The following is a 21,995-nucleotide window of genomic DNA, read 5'->3' on the forward strand; positions in this document are numbered from 1 at the left end:
AAATTTCATAGAGAAACAAAGGGCCCTTAAAAGATCCTCTAGAAACTGCCAATCAACCATAACATAAGCTTTACTTAGATCTATTTTAATGGCACATCTAGGAGAAGTAGAAGCCCTCCCGTAGTTCTTGATTAGGACCTGAAATATCATGATGTTATGAGCAATTGAACGACCCCTAACAAAAGCTCCCTGGTTCGGCTGAATGAGGACAGGGAGGACTAAATCCATGCGAGAACATAATAGTTTGGCCATACACTTGTATAAAGTAGAACAGCAAGAAATAGGTCTGTAGTCTATAGCCCGAGCTGGATTAGAGACTTTAGGGACCAAAGATAGAGTAGTATCATGAAGCTTAGAAGGAAACTGTCATGTGGCAAAACACTGACCAATCACTGAACAGACTTCATCTTCAATATCCTGCCATAATGCTTTGAAAAAACCAGATCCGAAGCCATCTGGTCCTGGAGACTTAGTGATGGGGATACCAAATAATGCAGCTCTGATTTCCTTACGAGAAAAGGGTTTTAAGAGAAGTAGTTGCTGATCCATAGAGATCTTGGGACCCATCTCAATACAATGTAAATCGATCCTGCCTGTAGCTGAACTCGGACTACCTAAGTAGCTTCTAAAATGATCAACAAAGTGAGCCACTACCTCCTGAAAATCATCAATCAAATTTCCTTGCTCAACAATATAGGAAGCAATATTATTATCTGCTCTGTGTTTTTTCAAACAAGCATGGAAAAAAGAAGTATTCATATCTCCCTTCCTAATCCAAGTAAGTTTACTGCGTTGGGCAAGGAAGCTATAGTACATATGCTCTTGAATAGTAAACACTTCAGCAGTCACTTTCACTGCCTCTTGCAAGCTATAATCTCGAGGATGAGATTGAGCTTGAAGTTGAGCTTCCTGATAAGCCTCCTTAGCCGAGGGATAATTCAGACCTATATCACCAATGTTATCTCTATTGAATTTCTTTAGTCTATGCTTTAGCCTCATTGTCTTTAAGTAAATTGCTCTCAACCCAGTTGCCTTAACAGGGATCCTCCAACTACTCATAACCACATCTTTGAAATCCGGATGGGCAGTCCAAAAATTATAAAATCTAAATAGCTTGATTCCCACATTCTCCATAGGCAAGTTAGTGACAACACACGAGCAATGATCCGAAACTACTTCCCATCTAAACACATCCATAGAATGAGGAAAGAGATCAAGCCAATCCTCGTTCATGAAAACATGGTCAATTTTAGAGTAAATCCTTGTTGAACCTTCTTGGTTGTTTGTTTAAGTAAAATAGGAGCCAATACTTTTAAGAGACTCAACTTGAGTATCAGCTAGCCATCGAAGAGGATCTGCCAATTCCAGACCAGAAACTGGTTTCCCACCAGATCTATCTAAACCAGAGAAAGGGGCATTGAAGTCCCCTAAAACAATCGAAGCTTTAACTGAAAGAGAAATCTTGTGTAACCCTTGCCATAAACTCCTCCTCCCCTCCATTGCGTTGTAACCATAGACAAAAGTAACATAAAAAGTTTGCCTCTGACCAGCCATTTTGACCAAACAGTGAACATACTGATGCGATTCTTCCAAAATAGTAATCCTCACAAAGACTTTCCTCCAAACTATCAAAAGTCTACCCTCAATGATCGGACTAGAGTAAAACTCCTAGTTAGAAAGTTTATGCTCCATGAACTCCACAATTTTGTTCCCCCTCATTTTAGTTTCTAAAATACCACCAACTCCGATTTTATTCCTGCTACATAAATCTAAGACTGAAACATGTTTATTAGAACAATTCAGCCCCCTCAAGTTCCAACTCAAAATATTACAATTATCCATTGGAAGAATTAGGGCCAATGTTACCTTCTTTGCCACCCTTCATTTGCTCTTGAAGCACCACAAACTTATTCAGCCGCTTTTGCACTTGACCAGGAGGAGAAACACTAATACCAGTAGTTGGTCCCAGCCTTGTTTGTGTAGCCACACGCTTTGTTGTTTGCCATTGCTCACCTTCATTTGTTTCCTTCAATTGATCAACTTTAGCCGAAATTAGAAGCTGTAATCCCTTAGGATTCTGAACTGGAACACCCTCTTCAGCATTAGCACTAGGCAAAACCTCAGGTATCTCATCATTAAGCTCATCTGAATCCTTATTCCTCCTTTCTTTTGCCTCTGTTTTAGCCACAGCATCCTTTTTCACCCACTAAGTTTTAACTCCTTACGACAGTCTACCATAGAATGACCAAACCCAGAGCATACCTTGCACTTAATAGGCAACCACTCATATTCCACTCCCTGTTCCATAATCTGACCATGCTCATTAAAAAATTGAATATTTCTAGGAGGATTATCAATTATTTCCATTTCCACAAGAACCCTAGCAACTTGAATTCTTGAATGCTCCTTAGTAAACTTGTCAACCATAAGCGGTTTGCCAATAGTGCTCACCAGTGCACTAAGACATTTACTACCCCAATACTGAAGCCCAAGGTCATGTAATCGAATCCACAGTGGAACTGAATGAATTAATCGAATTGCACTGAGATCAGCTGTCCATGGCCTGATAATAACAGGTATTCTATCAAATTGAAGCACTCCATTCTCCAACACATGATCTCTCGTAGCTTCATCATTAAACTTGACCATAGTGAGCCCCATCGTCATTCTAGCGATTTGATCAATCCCTAGATGACCCCAAACTCTTTTGATGAACCCTTCAAAAAAAACCATTGGAGGATTGGCACCAAGAACCATACAAATCACTGCCGAACTCCAATTCGCAGATTGAAATTTGACCTCTTCAATATCCACCTTAGCATACTTCTGACCATCTCTAAACAATGGTTCAGTAAATTCAAGTTTTTGGTCAGAAAAGAAGAACTTACTAGCCGTAAACTGCTGCCATTGACGATGGGCCGAAGTCTGAAAACCCCCTTCATCTGCCTTATCCGCCGAGGATCCAGCAGTCGGACCTGTAGCGAAACCATCTCCCTTAGAGTCGGACCTCTGAGTGCCGACATTCAGTCGATCGTCTTCACATGTGAGATTCAAACCCTCAGACCCAGCCTCATCCAGAGTATTCTGAACATCAGACGCCAGGCCTACAGTTGTCAAACCATCAGGACCTAAAATAATCGGGCCCTGCTCATCTACTTCAAAATCAAGAATGATTAAATCGGCCGGAAAAATGAATTTATCAACTTGCGCTAGAACATCTTCAATTTTTCCTTCTGGGTGTGCCATAGAACGATCTGCTAGTTGCAAAGTGACTGTGCTTGGCCTTGCTTCTCCAATTCTCAACTTCTTGAAAATCGACATGGGCATCAAATTGATACTAGCCCCCAAGTCAAAAAGTGCTCTACCAACATCTCTACCACCAATAGAACAAGGGATTGTAAAGCTTCCCGGGTCTTTCAATTTAGGAGGAATTTTATTCTTCAATATAGCACTACAACCTTCAATCAAAGCCATCGTTTCAAATTCTCCAAGCCTCCTTTTTTTAGTTAAAATATCCTTAAAAAATTTCACAAAGTTTGGCATTTGCTCCAAAGCTACCACAAACGGTATATTGATGTGAAGTTGTTTCAACACATCTAAAAATCTTTGGAATTTACCATCTTGTTGCTGCTTTTGAAAATGTTGAGGAAATGGTGGAGGTGGTATGCTCATAGGCTTCTCTGTTGCATTTTGCTGAGGAATTGCGGCAGCAATTTCTTTAGGATCAGCATTTGACATTTTCAAACTCACAACTCTGTCTTCCTTTTCCAAACTACTTTGGATTGAAGTTGGGTCACTGTTTATCTTAGAATTATCCTCAATCAACTCCAGATTTTTACCACTCCTCAAGGTAACCGCCTTGCAATGCTCCTTACCATCTCTCCTTGTATTTTCGGTATCACTAGGCAAGGTGGCTTGTGGTCTATTCCTTAGCTCATTAGCTAGCTGCCCTACTTGAATCTCTAGGTTCCTCATGGATGTCGCTTGGCTCTGAATCACAACATCGTTCTTGGCCATATATTATTTCATTAAAATCTTTAAAGAGCTTGATTGAGACACTTGAGGAGGAGGTGGTTGAGCTCTTGGTTGTTGTTGAGAAAACCCCAGTGGATATGTAGGCTTGTTTTGCATTGGTGCTCCTCTTGAACTAGCTCCTAGAACCCCCCCCCCCCCTTCGCCCAATGAAAAATTTGGATGCTGCCTCCACCTCAGATTATAAGAGTTTGAATATGGGTTATTGCAGTTGGCATTTTGATTCCCCACATAACAAACCGAAGCGGGATTCGAAGGACAACTCTCAAATGTGTGCCCATCTCCACAATAAACACAAGACACATCAACAACTTGTCCCATAGTAGTTGGTTGTACCATTCCCCCAAACTCATGTTCTTGAGAAGGTTAGTCATGGATGAAACATGAGCGGTCAAAGCTGTCAATCCATCCACTTCAAGTACACCAGCAACTTTTTGACTTGTTGAGGCTCTAGCAATGGACCATTGGTCATTGTTGCTTCCAATCCTTTCCAAAATCTTATGTGCATCATTGTATGACTTAGGGAGAATAGCCCCATTAGCTGAAGCATCCAACACCATGCGAGTGGAAGAATTGAGCCCATTATAGAATGTTTCCATTTTTATACAATGCAAAATCCCATGGTGTGGGCACTTCCTCAATAACTCTTTGAATCTCTCCAAAGCTTCACAAAAGGATTCATCTTCCAACTGCTGAAAAGACATGATTTCATTGTGAAACATGGCATTTTTGGTAGGAGGAAAGTACTTCATCAAGAATTTTTCAGCCAACTCATTCCATGTAGTGACCGAGTTGAGAGGAAGGGTGTTTAGCCAAGCTCTAGCTCAACCCCACCAAGAGAAATGAAACAATTTTAACCTTAGGGCCTCTTCAGTAGCGCCTTGCAACTTGAATGAATCGCTCACCTCAAAAAATGAACGAAGATGAAGATGAGGATCCTCAGTAGGTAGCCCACAAAATTGACCCACTGTTTGCAACATTTGGAACATCACAGGCCTTAACTCAAACTGAGTAGCTTGAATTTCGAGCCTAACAATACCAAGATTCAACTCATTAAACATTGGGGCAGCATACTCCCTTATGGCTTTCTCTCTATCATCGGCCATAGCAATCGCGTTATTATTAGCATTGGCTGCTTCATTAACAACTCCCTCAGTTGCATTAAGCATGGGTTGACCTCTAATTTCCTCAACCCCTTCACCTTCTTGAGCCATAGCAAGTTGAATTTGAGTCTGTTGTTCCCTTAGTCTTCTTCTAACTGTTTGTTCAATCTCAGGGTCAAGAGGAACTAGTTCGATGTCTTCTTGCTCGTTCATATAGTAGATCCCTGAGAAAACACAAGAGCAAGGAAACAAGGTTAGAACAACAAAGAAAAAAAATTGCCAGTAATTGATATTACACAAATTTCTAGTTCTAATCCCTGACAACGGCGCCAAAAACCTGTTGTGAAAAATAATATTTGATTTTAAATACGCAAGTGCACATAATCACACAAGTAATACAGTGATAAGTAGATGGTCTCCACAGGAATTGGAAAATAGAAAAATAAGCAAAACAATTACTAAACAATTAAAAAGTATTGAAATCAAATGGGTTGTTTATAAGCTAACAAAATATTAAAGAGATAAAAATATTGAAAATAAACTGAACTAAACAAGGAAATTTTGTAAGAAATATATGGATTGTAAAATGGACTTGAATTATTGATTCTCCCTACGTTGATTATCCTGAACAGATTGTTGCAGCAATATTTTAGCAAAACTCCCAGGTTAGTAAGAATTCACTAAACACTCATAAAACTTTCCCAAATTTTATGACATTAATTCTTTTACCTAATTAAACATATTCCTATGCCAAATCAGATTTAAGAATGCAAATTCAAGGTTCAATTCTGAAAAGTTACACAAGGCAAATAACACATCATTATGTTACTTACTAACATAATCTAACCTAGATAATGACTTGTGTCATCCAAGTTCTTCCCATTACATTTAATCTTTCCAGAATCAAACATAATTAAATACCTTGCCATTGCTAGCAAAACAACAACAAGAGATTAATAATAAGCACACATGAATGAACAAGAGAGAATTCACTAAAATAAGGTGCAAGAAATTACTTCACTATAACATAGGGTTCATCAACAATTCAAGCCACACAAAAATTAGCTCGTGGTTGAGTTAAGAAATATTAATCCACATTCAATACAGCCCATAAATATTCAGACCAGAAATCAACTAGGAAATATAAAATAAAGTTTAGAAATTGAAGAAAGAACAAATCCAAATGATGCTTGAGCTTCTCTTTTTCGTCCCCCTTCTTTCTTGGTTGATTTCTGGGTTTTCCTTCTTTCTTTCTTGCAGTTTTATTTTCTGAAAATGGCTGAGCTCCCTCAATATGCGGTTGCCCCTTTCTAAGTACATCTATGTTTCCCAATTTGTCCATGTAAGTATAATATTGCCCCTCCCTTTTGTATATACATGGGTCTCCTCTTTTCTTTTGACATTTACTTCCCATTTTGACTCATAATTTGTGTACTTGCCACCTTAGCTACTATTCCAGCTCACTCATTGACTTTCCAAGTGTGCCTAGGTGTCCAAAAGCAGCTTGCTCAAAATGCTTCAGCAAAATCTGCTTTGCTACTGCAAACCTTCTAATTCAGCAATCAAAATTCAACTTATATAGTTTCACATGTTAGTTCATTCTTTGTACAAGTATCTATCCATGAAACTATTGTCTTCAACCCATTAGTTATAAAAAACTACAAGAATAACTAAACTTAAATGAGATCAATAAAACAAAAAAATTAGCTACAAAAGCTAATAATAAACTAACATCACCCACGATTTTTTTCACAATTATAAGTTCAAAAGCACATGAAATAACTCTTTATTCAAGAGTTATCCATATCCTCCCATTTCCATTCCGGAATCCCTAAAGGCTGAAGTAACCCTGCTAGCCTCTGATGTTCAGCCTTTACCTACTTACAGGTTAAACACTTGGCCACATAATTTACTACACCCCTCTTCATCCCTGACAACCAATAAAATGTTCTCAAGTCTTTGTACATATTCGTTGCAATTGGATGTAAGGAATTGGGAGTGGTATGAGACTCATCTAAAATCTCTCGCCGAATACCGAAATCCATCATAATGCAAATCTTACCCTTATACCTCAATAAACCCATCTCTTAAATACAAAAGTCCTTAACCACTCAGGCTAAGACATCCTCTGCATGCTTCCTCAACGTGGATCCTCCTTCTGTGCTTCCCCGATCCTGTCAAGGAGTGTAGACTGAAGTGTAATATTTGCTAGTTGACCAACTACCAGTTCAATTTGTGCTTTGGTCATCTCTTCAGCTAACCTCTCTGATATCTGCCTCAAACTAAATAACTGTCTTGGGCCCTTCCGACTCCATGCGTCAGCCACCACATTGACATTTCCTGGATGGTATAAAATGTCACAGACGTAGTCCTTTACCAATTACAGCCAACGCCTCTGGTGCATATTCAAATCCTTCTGATTAAAGAAATACTTCAAACTTTTATGGTCGGTGTATATTCTGCACTTCTCCCCTTACAGATAATGCCTCCAAACCTTTAGTGAAAATACCACTGCTGCCTATTCCAGATCGTGAGTGGGATACCTTTGATCATACTCCTTCAGCTGTCTCAATGCGTAGGCTATCACCTTTCCAGTTTGAATCAATACACACCCCAAACCCTGCCTCGAAGCATTGTAGTAGACTACAAACTTCTCATTTTTTGATGGGAGACTCAATACCAGAGTGGTGATCAGTCTCCACTTCAATTCCTTGAAGTTATCCTCACATCTATTTGTCCACATATACTTAGTCTTCTTACGTGTCAGTTCAGTCAACGGTGTGACTATTCTGGAGAATCCCTTAACAAATTGCCGATAGTACCCTGCTAATCACAAGAAACTCCTAACCTCTAGTACGTTGCTCGATCTAGGCCAATCTATAACTGCCTCAATCTTGCTTGGGTCCACCAGAATCCCATCCTTACTCACAATGTGGCCCAGAAATGTTACCAGGGGTAACCAAAACTCACATTTGCTGAACTTAGCATATAACCTGTGCTCCCTCAACCGATATAGTACCAAGCAAAGATACTGCTCGTGCCCTGTCTCTGACTGGGAGTACACCAATATATCATTGATGAATACGATCACAAACTATCCAAATAATCCCTGAAGACCATATTCATTAAAGGACATGACCAGGAATTCATAATGTCCATACCTTGTGCAAAATGCGGTCTTTGGTATGTCCTCCTCTTTAATCCTTAGCTAGTGGTAACCAGACCGAAGGTCAATCTTGGAGAACACTGTCTTCCCCTGTAGCTAGTCAAACAAGTCCTCGATCCTAGGAAGTGGGTACTTGTTCTTAATGGTAAACTTATTCAGCTCTCTATAGTCAATGCATATCCTTAAGGATCCACCCTTCTTCTTGGCGAACAACAATGGAGCACCCCATGGCGAAAAACTCGGTCTGATGAATCCTAAGTCCAGTAACTCCGACAACTGAATCTTCAGTTCCTTCAACTCTGTTGGAGCCATTCTTTAAGGTGTCCTAGATACTGAATCTGCCCCTGACGCCAACTCTATGACGAACTCGATCTCTCGCTGTGGTGGCAACCCTGGCAAGTCTGCTGGGAATACATTAAGAAACTCGCATACTAATATGGTCTCATCTGGTCTAACCGAAACAACCTTAGAGGTATCTACTATGTTTGCTAGGAATCTTATGGAACCTTCTTGCATTAGGTCTTTAGCCTTCAGTGCAGAAATCATAGGTACTCGCGGTCCACTCATCGTCTCCACAAATACAAAGGGTACCTCCCCTTCCGGTTTAAATGTCACCATCCTTCGCTTGCACTCTATCGTTGCCCCGTACTTTGATAACCAATCCATTCCCAGAATCATATCAAAGTCATCCATCGCTAGCTAAATCAAATGCACATATAACTCCTTACTGTCTATCTATACTGGTAATGCTCTAACTAATCTCCTAGAGACTACCAGTTCCTCAGTTGGCAACAAAGTCCTGAATCCCCTAGCATAGAAATCACTAGGTCTACACAACTGATCTATCACTCTAGCATATACAAATGAATGAGTAGCCCCTAAATCATTCAATGCAGCGAATGAAGAATCAGCACTAGAAATCTGACCTGTCATGACCGAGGGACTAGCCTCAGCCTTAGTCTAGTTTAAGGTGAATACTCTAGCTGGAGTGAAGCTATCGTTCTTCTTCGGCTCTTTCTTTTTGGCTTATGGTCGGTCCTTCCCCAGATGACTAACACTCTCATTAGGAAAGCAGGCTCTGACTCTGCACTCTCCCTGATGTTGTCGCCTGCATCGAGGACACTCTGCGAAACTCCTCTAGTTGTCTCCCCCGCCTTAACGGCCACTGAAAGCACCCTTGCCCTCCTATCTAAACCAAGTGAAACAAAAGAATATGGGGCTTTTCTCTTCTGCTCACTGGGGCCACTACCCCAGCTAGAACCAGTAAAAGGAGGCACCGTCCTTCGAGCATCACACCTTGCAATGCCATTTCTCCATATCTGATCCTCAGCCCCCTCAACAGTAAGGGCCTTCTCCACTACCTATGCATAGGTGGTAGTCCTCGGGTCTAGTGTTATCCTGACATCGCGGGCTATCATAACGTTCAACCCCCACACCAACCGATACCTCCGTTCCATATTAGTAGGCACCAAGTCCGGCGCGAACTTCGCCAACCGGCCAAACTTCAGAGCATATTCTGTAACCGTCATCCGGTTCAGAATCAGGTTGATAAACTCATCCACCTTTGCAGCTCGGACTGCCACACTATAATATTTCTCATTCAAGACGTCTCTAAATTCTTCCCAAGTCATAACTATCATATCCCTTATAATCGTCAGAATCTCGTCATCCACAGGGGGAAAAAGAGGGTAAAAAGTTGTGCAATCCCACACTGCCTGGGGAAGGTAAAGTGTGATGATTCTAAGACTGTGTAGGTTTGAGACTACACAATTGAAGAGGGCTTAAATGGATTGATCGGTACTGTTATACCCAAAAATTGGAGATCAATGGCGTGGCAATAGAGGTGACAAATGGCAGTACATGGTCCGTAAAAGACACATTAAATAGTCAATAAATGCATTGACTCCTCAGAGTTGTGATAAGGTGACCCGGTAGACTGACGAAAAATTTGGACTGCTTGAAAGATGTCATAATCAAGCCAAGTGCATCCTAGGAGGCTAAGGAGAATGCATCCTAGGAGGCTAAGGAGAATGCATCCTAGGAGAGCTAAGGAGAGTGCCTCCTAGGAGAGCTAAGGAGAGTGCATCCGAGGAGAACTCAAGAGAGTGGTCCTAGGAGACCCCAAGAGAGTGGTCCTAGGAGACCCCAAAGATGTGGTCCGAAGAGAGACCAAGGGACCTTGGACCGAGGAGAAGTCCAAGGAGATTGCCTCGGACCTATCCGAGGTGAGATGCCAAGGAGGTTGCCTCGAACCTATCCGAGGTGAGATGCCAAGGAGGTTGCCTCAGACCTATCCGAGGTGAGATGCCAAGGAGATTGCCTCGGACCACCTTGGTCCGGGGAGAGCCATGCATGCATAACCTTGAGCCAAGGAAAGCCTAGAGGAGTGCATGTCCTACCACCATGCATGTCCTACCACCATGCACGTCCGACCAACAAATGTTTGTCCTACCACCATGCACATGTTCGACCAGCACTTGCATGGGTGGTCAGTAGGAGGTAGATCAACTAGCTAGAGGAGACTAAGTCAAGATTCCCATAAACAACTTCAACAAGATATGCGGGAATCTCTCATTCTTCCCACAAATGGGGGGTTTGTTACATTTTTAATTTTGAATGTTTCTTTGTAATTTAAATGTAATAAATATAATAAAATATCCCAATTCTAAGGGATATCAGTTGTATGACTCTAAGCCTATAAATAGAGGGCTTATGGGATGAAAGAGGGGCTTCTTCTGCTTCTTCTTTCTAGAGAGAGAAAATTGGGTCTGAGTATTCTAGAGAGAAAGTGGTGAAATTTGAGAGGATTCTTGTATTTTTGCAATCTGTACTGAAGAAATTCAGTTGGCTCAGTCCATCTGATCTTGAGTATAGATCTATAAATCACAACTCTAAGTGGATTAGGCTATTACCGACAATCGGGGCTGAACCACTATAAAAATCTCTTGTGTTATTTACTTTTTTTGTGTATACAGTCTGTGTCGTTTTTATTTCTCTTGAAGGTTTGTCGTATTTGACGTTCTCACGTCGTTGGCTAAAAACGCAGTCAACATTTTGGTGCTTTCATTGAGAGCCTGAAGAGTAGAACAGACGGTCCCTGAAGCAAGATGGCGCCTAAGAACACCAATGCAGTCTCCAAGAAGACAGGCTCCTCTAAAGAGCCTGCTAGATCTGAAGGTCCTAGCCCACAATATCATGAGAATGAGCCTAGAGTCATGCTCGAGGACGTGACCCCAGGAGTTGAAGAGCTCCAAGAAGCCATGGGGGCCTTCCAGGAGGAGATGGCACAATTCCATGCTAGGCAATAGGCGTTTGCTGAAGAGATGGCCAAGCAGAGAGTTGCGTTAGAGCAGCAAAGACGCGATATGGAGGCTAGAAGCGAGGAGCTCAGACAACAACAGGAGGAGGTCGACCGAAGACATCGTGAAGCAGCACTTCCTTTAGAGGCAGCTACCCAGTTGGCCCAAGCCAATGCCTAAGCTGCAGCACGAGGAGGACTCCCTCCAGGAGCAAGGACCACAGAAGCTGGTGGTAAGAACAATGATAGACCAAGGAGAGGTGGTAACAACCCACTTGGTCGTGAGGAAGATGGAGTCCGATCGCACACTACCTCAACCCAAGGGGAGCACTCTAGAACCCCCTCCAGAAGTCACCGATCGGGCAGTAAAAAGACTCCACCTGGGCAGAAGCAAAATAAAGCTCCTAGAGAGAAGAAGACCTCACAGTTCAAAGATGGGCATGGTCGTGATGAGACTGATAGTCATCCCACCAACCAGTCGAAGGAAAAGGAGGGCCACAACCCACAAGGAGGAGAAAACTGCCCAGAGCGCGCCAAAAAGCCTCCACTGCACCCGAACCAGCAGCGTAGCAGGAGAGAGGGAGTCCCGCGTAGTAAGCCCTCTGGGAAATCGAAGGATCTAAGGAATGTTATCACCGACAAGAGGAGGACCGTCCCAGTCAAAGGGCAAAATCTGGACCATCCTGCCAGTCAAGTAGAAATACTTGACGGTGGCGCTCCAGATGGTAATGCCCGACCAGGCGGTCAAGACCTTGAAACCTCATCAGTTGCACCAGCCATCCAAGCCCAGCTTGACATGCTAGCAGCTGCAGTGCAAGGTTTGTCGAAATGACCTTCCGAGATAGATGTGATCGACTACCAGAGTGGCAGCCCATTTTGTGCTCGAATAAGGGCAGCCCAACCACCAGCAAAGTATAAAGCACTGGTATTGCCAATTTATACAGAAAAGGCAGACCCGATAAGACATGTTGGGAAGTTTGAGGACCAGATGGAACTGCTCGGAGTGAGTGATGACTATCGGTGTAGAGTCTTCCCCACCACCTTGACGGACACTGCCCAGGAGTGGTATTGGAAGTTTAAGCCAAACTCCATTACCTCTTGGGAGGCATTCAGGAAGGAGTTTTGTAGACAATTTAGCACTGCCCGGACTCCGCCAGTTTACGCCAATGACTTGGCAGATATCAAACAAGGAAAAGATGAGTCTCTAAAGAGCTATATACAGAGATTCATGAGAGAAGCCAATAGAGCAACTGCTGTAGGAGACGAGGGGAAGATGGTTGCCATATCTGCTGGGATAATTTATCGGAGTCCTCTATGGGACAGCATCCATCGCCATCCAATTTCAACACTTCAACAATTTCTTGACCGGGCGGAAAAATATATGAATTTGGATGATGCAATAGAGAAAGGGGAGAATGGCATAAACAACCCAGGCAGACCAACTGACACTCCTAGTGATGGTGGAAAGAAACGTGGAAATAATGGGTCTGACCACCATGAGGAAAAGAAAGCAAAGTTGGGTTCAAGTGAAAAGCCAACCAAGTATGAGCCTCAATTTACCAACTACACTACTCTCTCAACCAGCCGAGCAGAGATATATCTTGCTAGTCAAGAAGAGGTTCCTTACAAGAAGCCTCCACCCATCAGGAGAGAGATGAGGAAGAGAGACATGAACAAGTATTGTCGCTTCCATGAAGATTATGGTCACGACACGAATGAATGCAACCACCTCAAGGACGAGATAGAATTTCTTCTCCGGTCGGGCAAGTTGAGGAAGTACCGAGCGGAGACACCCCAAGGAGAAGGAGGTAACAGCAACTCTGGTCTCAAGCGACAAAGATCTCCACCCTTGCAGCCTGGACCTGTGGACTTCACCTTAGACACTATATGTGGAGGTCCACACTTGGCTGAAGAGAACAACTAAGCAAAGGAGAAGTATGCTGAGGAGGAGTGCTAGGAGAAGGAATCACTGGAGTGGCGTGCACATAGAGCATCGAAGGAGATATTATTTTTAAATACTGCTTTCAGAGTGGTAGCTTGATTTCGAGTTTTTAGACTTGTTATTTAAGTTTGGTGTATGAACTGGTTATTTGCTAACCAGTCATTTTATTTTGAACAATTTTGGTTGTTTAAGACTCGTTATTAGACATGTTTTGTCCATTTTAATTTACGAGTAATAAAAGAGACTACGCGCAGTGTGGTCGATTCTTGCTACAAATATGCATGTGTGTTAGTTATCCGAGCAGTGTTCAACTGGTCGGTAAAATCGGGTAGTGTTCAACTGGTCGATATGTTCAAGCAGTGTTCAACTGCTAGAGTATTTTCCATATATTCTATGTGTTTCACGAGTAATTAACTGCTCGAACAGATTCGGTCAGGTAGCAAGTGACTAAGGATCTTTCAACCCTCAACCACCTGGGGGGCACATGGGGTATGCTGGTATATAATTTAACACAGGCAATAAGAGCACGAGTTAATATATCTGTTTTTAGGCTGACTTGTAAATTTTCGAAGTCCAAAAAGGCCATTAAGCTAACTTGCTTGGCAAAGCTTAAGTAACTTGGAATTTTTTAAAATTTCAAGTTAGGAGCAGATATTCGTGTGACCATAAACATCATGCTCATAAAATGTTAGAGCAATAAGAGTGTGAGAAAGTATACTTAGCATGGACTTATGAAATGTCTAGAATTTCTAAGTTAGAAAACTAAGTACTCATGCGAAAATATAAGGCATACACCTGAGTGACTTTACTATTCACAAAAAACTTATAACTTTTTAAGTCTAGAGGAGACTTAGAATGTTTTAAGTTATCAAGGAGAAGTAAAGTATAAATGCCAATAGGTAAAAGTTTAGCTGATCAGGTGCAAAGTTTTCTTACTCAGGAGAGTAGATACAACATCCCTGGTAGGCTAAGCATGTATCATCGATCAACTTCCCTGGAGTGAATCAAACAAATGCATGCACAATAAATGCTACATGGTGAAAATTTGTCTTTGGAAGAAGAAGTCAAGTTTTCACCAAGATTGATTGAGAGAAATCAATCTCTCAAAATAATTTTGGGAGGTTCGAGCAAGGTACTTTGATGGTTTTTCCTAAAAGTACCTAAGAGTGCCCAAGCAAATGCATAAAAAATGTGGTGTCGATCATACACCTTGTGATGGCCGATCGGATGCATGTTGATCCAAGGAGCATCTTGCCTACGTCCAAGGTTCTAGGCCCAGAAATATTAGTGCCTAAGGTGCTACATCCGAGGAGGAGATACACATCTGAGTGGTTTAAGTGAGCATCCGAGGCTGCATCCGAGCGGTTAGAAGCTGCATTGTGTCCGATCGGATAGGACATGGCCGAGCGGATGCCATGAGTGTTCAGGTAGGCCCGCGTGCGTCTAAGTGTTGGTGTCCGAGCAGCTAGGCTGCATCCGAGTGGAATGGGGGGCATTCATCCGAGCAGCTGTGTCAATCCAAGGAGATGCGTCTCGTCCGAGGTACCCATGTGCGTCCGAGTAGATGGCCTTTTCCTGAGGAGATGCGTGCCTTGGTCCAAGAAGAAGACCATGCATGTGAGCCAAATGCTTGGCTTGGGCCATGTCCGAGGAGAAGCCAAGTCATTGGCTTGGACCTTGGTTCGAGGAAAGGTCATGAAAGCTCCAATCGGACATGTCCGAGGAGAGCCATGCATGTGTGCCAAGGGATTGGCTCGGACCTTAGCTTGAGGATCCCCTAGATGGTTGGCTCGGACAAGTCCGAGGAGAGGTCCCATGCATGCCCAAAAGATGGACTTAGATTTTGGCCGAGGTCACACAAGGTCCGATCGGACATAGTTGGAGGAGCTAGTGCTTGGCTCGGACCTGTCAGAGGTGAGCTTCAAGGAGATTGGCTCGGACCACCTTGGTCCGAGGAGAAGCCAAGGAGATTGGCTTGGACCACCTTGGTCCAAGGAGAGGCCACAAAGAGTCCGATCGGACCTTAGTTTGAGCTTCCAAGATGTGTGGCAACCAAATTGAGGATATTCAACAACCTGTCTCTATACCATGATGATTTTGCAACATATACAAAGGGAGCTTATGTTTTCATTATATCAAGAAATATAATTTGAAAAAATCACAAGACAAGTTCTGTCGTGGGAGTTTACGTGAAAGTTATCAACCAGATAGGAGCTTTTGAATGATCTCAAGAATATTTTGCAAGAAGAAAAGTTTATCATACGAGGGAAATCGTATAATAAACTTGGGGGGCAACTGTTATACCCAAAAATTGGAGATCAATGGCATGGCAATAGAGGTGACAAATGGCAGTACATGGTCCGTAAAAGACACATTAAATAGTCAATAAATGCATTGACTCCTTAGAGTTGTGATAAGGTGACCCGGTAGACTAACGAAGAATTTAGACTGCTTGAAAGATGTCATAACCAAGCCAAGTGCATCCTAGGAGGCTAAGGAGAATGCATCCTAGGAGAGCTAAGGAGAGTGCCTCCTAGGAGAGCTAAGGAGAGTGCATCCGAGGAGAACTCAAGAGAGTGGTCCTAGGAGACCCCAAGAGAGTGGTCCTAGGAGACCCCAAAGATGTGGTCCGAAGAGAGACCAAGGGACCTTGGACCGAGGAGAAGTCCAAGGAGATTGCCTCGAACCTATCCGAGGTGAGATGCCAAGGAGGTTGCCTCGGACCTATCCGAGGTGAGATGCCAAGGAGATTTCGTCGGACCACCTTGGTCCGAGGAGAGCCATGCATGCATAACCTTGAGCCAAGGAAAGCCTAGAGGAGTGCATGTCCTACCACCATGCATGTCCTACCACCATGCACATGTTCGACCAGCACTTGCATGGGTGGTCAGTAGGAGGTGGATCAACTAGCTAGAGGAGACTAAGTCAAGATTCCCAAAAACAACTTCAACAAGATATGTAGGAATCTCTCATTCTTCCCACAAATGGGGGGTTTGTTACATTTTGAATTTTGAATGTTTCTTTGTAATTTAAATGTAATAAATATAATAAAATATCCCAATTCTAAGGGATATCAGTTGTATGACTCTAAGCCTATAAATAGAGGGCTTATGGGATGAAAGAGGGGCTTCTTCTGCTTCTTCTTTCTAGAGAGAGAAAATTGGGTCTGAGTATTCTAGAGAGAGAAAGTGGTGAAATTTGAGAGGATTCTTGTATTTTTGCAATCTGTACTGAAGAAATTCAGTTGGCTCAGTCCATCTGATCTTGAGTATAGATCTATAAATCACAACTCTAAGTGGATTAGGCTATTACCGACAATCGAGGCTGAACCACTATAAAAATCTCTTGTGTTATTTACTTTTCTTGTTTAAACCGTCTGTGTCGTTTTTATTTCTCTTGAAGGTTTGTCGTATTTGACGTTCTCACGTCGTTTGCTAAAAACGCAGTCAACAGGTACTACCTATGCGAACAAGATGCATCTTCTTTTCGGTAGCCCATCACTTGAGAACTCCAAAGTTAAGCATGCTTGACCTGGAGTAGTCTCATGATGGGTGACCTCCTGGGAAGTTTTCCCAGGAAGAGTGCGAGTGAGGACAAAGTACGATGGAAATACTCATTTTGGTTTGTAGGGCCAATAGTCATTCCAGGAAGCAACCATAGTGACATGGGGCGTTACATCCCTCCTCTGGGACACAAGTTCCCACCAGATGTGGGCGTCTTCTCTCAACATGAAGCTGGCATAGGCCACCCTCTCATTCCATTCCACCCTCATGAAATCCAGAATAGAAGAAATCGTATTCATCCATTGCTCTGCCTGCAGTGGGTCTGGGCCACCCTAAAAAATGGGAGATGCTGCTTCCTGAACCTTTCGTACAAGGGTTCCCACCTATTTTCCATCACAGGCTGGGCTGACACTAGTGCCACAACCAGTGGAATCTGTAACCCAATACCCCGAGGAAGGGCCTGTTGCCTCAACTCTCAGAGCTCATCTTTTCTTCGTTGAACTCTAGCTTCCATTTTGACAAATAATTGTTGCCAGTTCTGTGGCAGGTGGAGGGTCCTGACCCTCGTTGTCATCTTCGGCCCTATTGCCATGAAGTCTGATCGATCACCAAGGCATAACTACAATATGTCTGCAATCAATGACGCCGCACATCAGGCATGACAAAAACATCCAAAACGTCCTCCTAATCTCGTCAATCAGTCACAAACAATAGATCAACACATCGCACACAACATAAGAATATAGCAATCAAGGGGTCGTGCCCTAGCATCATGCATATATAAACACATTCATCATGCTTTATCTATACATTCAGGCAAACAAGGAAACTTAAACAAGAAGTTAAGCACATAATTATTTAATACCAACTAACCCTGAGTTGAGCTTGTCACTGGCAGCGAGCGTATGTGTTCGACCGATCTCCAGGAACCATAAACCTTGGCACGCTCTGATACCAAGTTGTAATGCCCTAATACCTTATATTTGTTACCATGTGATTTATTAATGTGCCATTAGCTCGCTAATTGAAGTTTTAGGTTGAAAAGTGTAATTAAATTGAAATAAAGACTCATTTAACAACATTGGTTATAAAAGATTTGGACATTCATTAAAATCATAAAAGTTATACATTTGGGATCCAAAAATAATGTTTCCAAAATGTATTACAACTCAAAATGTAGATACTGTCGACCTAAGTGACAAAGCAAATCAGTACAACATATTCCCCAAAATAACCTTGGTCGTGGCAGCCAGGTAGGCCGAACATGTACACGTTGCTCCACGCTCTCCAACTCATGGTTGGTCGACCTTTCCTTTGCTCTTACCTACACCATAGAGCACCTGTGAGCTGAAACCCAGCAAGAAAACTCAATGCATAACAAATCACATATCAACCCAAACATATACAGCAAAGCAGTCAACGGACTAAACACATAACGGCCTATGCCGACCCAGGTGATTTAGTAGGCCCTGGGTTCACGGTCTTCACCGAGTGGGTGGATATAGCACCCTTAGAGGGTCTTGCCCTAGCGGGCTACACTCAACGTGCTTAACACCGATCTCGACCCTTGCCTTACCCGACCTTCCCCATTCTTGACCTTCGCCGTTAGTTCATAAGCATGCACAACACAGCATACCATTCACAGATATTCACACATATATTAAACACAAATAATAGGACCATGCCCTGCTCTATGGGCACAAACAATTTTCTTACTTGTGTTCTGAGTTGACAAATTAATGCGATCCCCTAATCTGAGCTTGAGGTAAAAACCTAGTCACAACACCATGATAAATAGATATCCGTTAATCTATAACCAATAAAGAACTTCAGATTAAAATACTAGCCTTCGAGACCTCGAATTATACTAAACTAGGTAGTAGAATCCTTCCCGAGCCTTACCATTTGGGTTCCCGAGAATAAAACCCTCAAATAGCCAACAATTCCCATTTGAGCCGCGGCCTAGCCCTTAAGGGCCTCGACACGCTCAAGTCAGAGAGTATTAGGCTCTCATAAAAGGGCCACGGGCCACGGGCCACGGAGCGCCTCAGCCTGCGTCGCAGTGCCTGGGCAAAATTTTGTGCCCCCTAGGCCTCTATGTTCAAGCGGGTCGCGACGCCTGATGAACAAGGCCACGGATCGAGCCTCAGAACCCAAAAATCCATGCATTCCTCTGCGTTTTTCCCCATCCTAACTCACCAATTCTCAGCCAAACTGACCCCTACACTCAAAATTCACCCTACAGTTCAGATCACAGCAGCATAACCAGTAAAACCACCCCAAATTCTTAGCTCATAACCCATCAAAATTCAAACCTTACTCAAACCTTAAGAACAAACTCCTAACACAGCCATAAATAAATCATAAATCAGTATAAACCCTTACCTCACTGAGAATTCTGATCCTGAACAAAACACGAACCATTTCAGGCTTCACCTTCCTTGAATCCTTCTTGTGGTATATATCACCACATTCTTGATGGTATTGCACACAACACACATATAATTCACATTTATGTCCTCAACGGGCTAAAATTACAATTATGCCCCTATTAACCAAAATGGGCCCACATGCATATTTAACTCACCTAAACATGCATTTCTAATCACATAATCATTTAATCCACGTAATAACTTAATTAAATCAATTATTGCCCTCCGGGCACGCTAATTAAGACATTAAACCTTATTAGCGAATTTGGGATACAACAATAGAGTTCTCAATTAATCAATTTCACTCATAAAGTGTATAAGAGATATCGAAAAGTAACTCAGAATAATACACATAACAAGCAGCAACAGAGTTCGACTACACTGTAGTATATCGTTGCTATGGGTGTAATTGATAATACAGTAGTTCAATAAAATTCCTCCGTGACACCATTATAGGTTAACACTGGACAAGTGGATTTTCTAAAAGAATTGAGACAAATTTGCAGTTATAAGGTACCTATTACCCCTTTAACAGTTTCGAACAAGAACAACTAACATCATTTTCCCATGCAGACCCCCACAACAAAACTCATTAACTCACCTTCACGCTAGCCCATCGGTGTTGCCGGTAACCGCAAATAGCTATCATTCATATAGGAACATGGGCATTGTAAGCCAATGAGCTTAGTTGGAACCCGGTCACAAATAGCATCCATTGGGATAAATGTATCTTTCTTGGAATTTCTACAATATTCATATATACATGTACTCATGTTTTAAGCAACAATTGTTTATATGTTGTAGCCATGTAATATAAGATTAAATTACCTCGTAATTTGACTCGCATTACAAGTTGGGTCAAGTTGTTCTTCTGTCTAGGTTTGATCCTAATGTTTTTATGGACCAAGGAAAAGTTACATCATGGGCCTCTATTATAAATATACATTTTATTTTGATATACCTAAAAAATTGTTATTTTTCTTATATATATGTGCTATTTTTCAAATTTTGGAGCCCTAGGTATGGGCCTACAATGCCTACAGCAAAGGTTGACTCTCTTTGCATGGAGACTCTACACCTTTGAGCATGAATTGAAGATGAATATCTATTATCTAAGCTTGGAATTTCATAAAAAAAAAAAAAAAGGAGAAAGGCAGAGAGGGTTTCAGCCTAGAGGGGTGAAAAGGAAGAGAGAGTTTTCTTAACTTTTAAACTAAAAGTTTGAAATGAGAAGAAATGAAATGACCCTACTCGTTAAACCCTTTTTTTCCAAGACTTGATTACTACTCCTACCTCTCAAATTAGGCCTCTGGTCATGTGCTCTCAATAATCCCATTTTTTTAACTTTAATTCATTTATGAAATTGCACAAAACCACTCAAGAAGTGGTATTTGACCACATTACTTATATCACATCAAAACCCTTTATTTAAATCAAGCATAAGTAATTAAATATACGTGACATAAAAATATTAATTTAAATGCATTGAAATATATTTGAAAACTTAGCCTAATATTTATAGCAAAATATCACTTTTTTCTTATCAAGCATTAATTCTATGCTTTTGGTATTTTCCAAAGTAAATTCTTATCTCAATAATTTCACTTATATTTTACTTTTCTCAATTAATAATAATATTCTAATGCCCAAAAATAAAATTCATGATTTATAAGTTCCAATAATTTTTCCGATATTTTTCCCCGATAAGAGTTTTCAGTTAAAACTTTATCCAAATAACCAAGTTTTTTGGATAAGATCTTATATTGTCTCCATTTCTACCTCAATAATGTAACTTTGGATAAATAATAAGATTAATTAAATAATGGTACTAAAAGGTTTGGTACATTACATGGCTACCCATGGGATAGAGAAAGACAAACAAGGTCCAAGAAGAACTTGTGTAGGTGCAGTGCGTCGTAAGTGCTAGTACACCCCACCTCTAGAGGAACCCTATTGGTTGATCGCTAGGGAATGGAAACAAAGGGAATGGCTGCTACACCTAGTCGAGTGCAATAATTACAGGTTGTCAAGGGTCCCAAGCCTTTACCTGGCACTAACCAAGCGATGGTTTAGGTGTCGCACTCAGAATTAAAATTGATCTGCTTATGATTATCGTGTGACATAATTTGAATTCTTTTTAACGATATCAGATGGTCTTATTTGATCAAATCACAGAAATAAATCTTAATTTAATGTCACAACAATAGTGATCTAAAGCATGATCACTACATTAATGAGAGTTCACCATAGTAGTGGTAATTAATTAAAAAAATCCCAAGTTGAATTTACTACTTATTATTTTAGCGTACTCTATAACATTAATTCTCTAGTATATCTTATATACAAAGCTAGAGTATTATTATAGACTCGAAACTTTCTTATATTTGTATTACACTTTAAATGCATAATTATTTCAAATATATTTTAAAAAATAACTTTAATTTGTTTATTTGTAAAATAATGCACTAATACATGCTTGAATAGATGCTTTAGGAGCAATATATCTAAAACCATCAGTT

General features: G+C 41.5%; 1 protein-coding gene and 1 non-coding gene across 2 annotated transcripts; one reads left to right on the top strand and one right to left on the bottom strand.

The window, feature by feature from the left end:
* Window positions 1-366: 366 nt before the first annotated feature.
* Window positions 367-1,233, bottom strand: LOC133779238 (uncharacterized). Its single transcript, XM_062219225.1, has one exon. The coding sequence runs from the start codon at window positions 1,231-1,233 to the stop codon at window positions 367-369; it is 867 nt and encodes a 288-aa protein (XP_062075209.1).
* Window positions 1,234-4,647: 3,414 nt separating this feature from the next.
* On the top strand, window positions 4,648-4,754 carry LOC133781149 (small nucleolar RNA R71). The gene has a single exon (XR_009869943.1). It is a non-coding gene; the product is annotated as a small nucleolar RNA R71 (small nucleolar RNA).
* Window positions 4,755-21,995: the final 17,241 nt, after the last annotated feature.

This window comes from Humulus lupulus, chromosome 5 (genome assembly GCF_963169125.1).
Source record: "Humulus lupulus chromosome 5, drHumLupu1.1, whole genome shotgun sequence".
In the NCBI taxonomy this organism is placed as follows: Eukaryota; Viridiplantae; Streptophyta; class Magnoliopsida; order Rosales; family Cannabaceae; genus Humulus; species Humulus lupulus.

Coding starts and splice junctions, on each gene's coding strand:
- LOC133779238 (XM_062219225.1), bottom strand. CDS start 1,233: ATGAACGAGGATTGGCTTGATCTCTTTCCTCATTCTATGGATGTGTTT.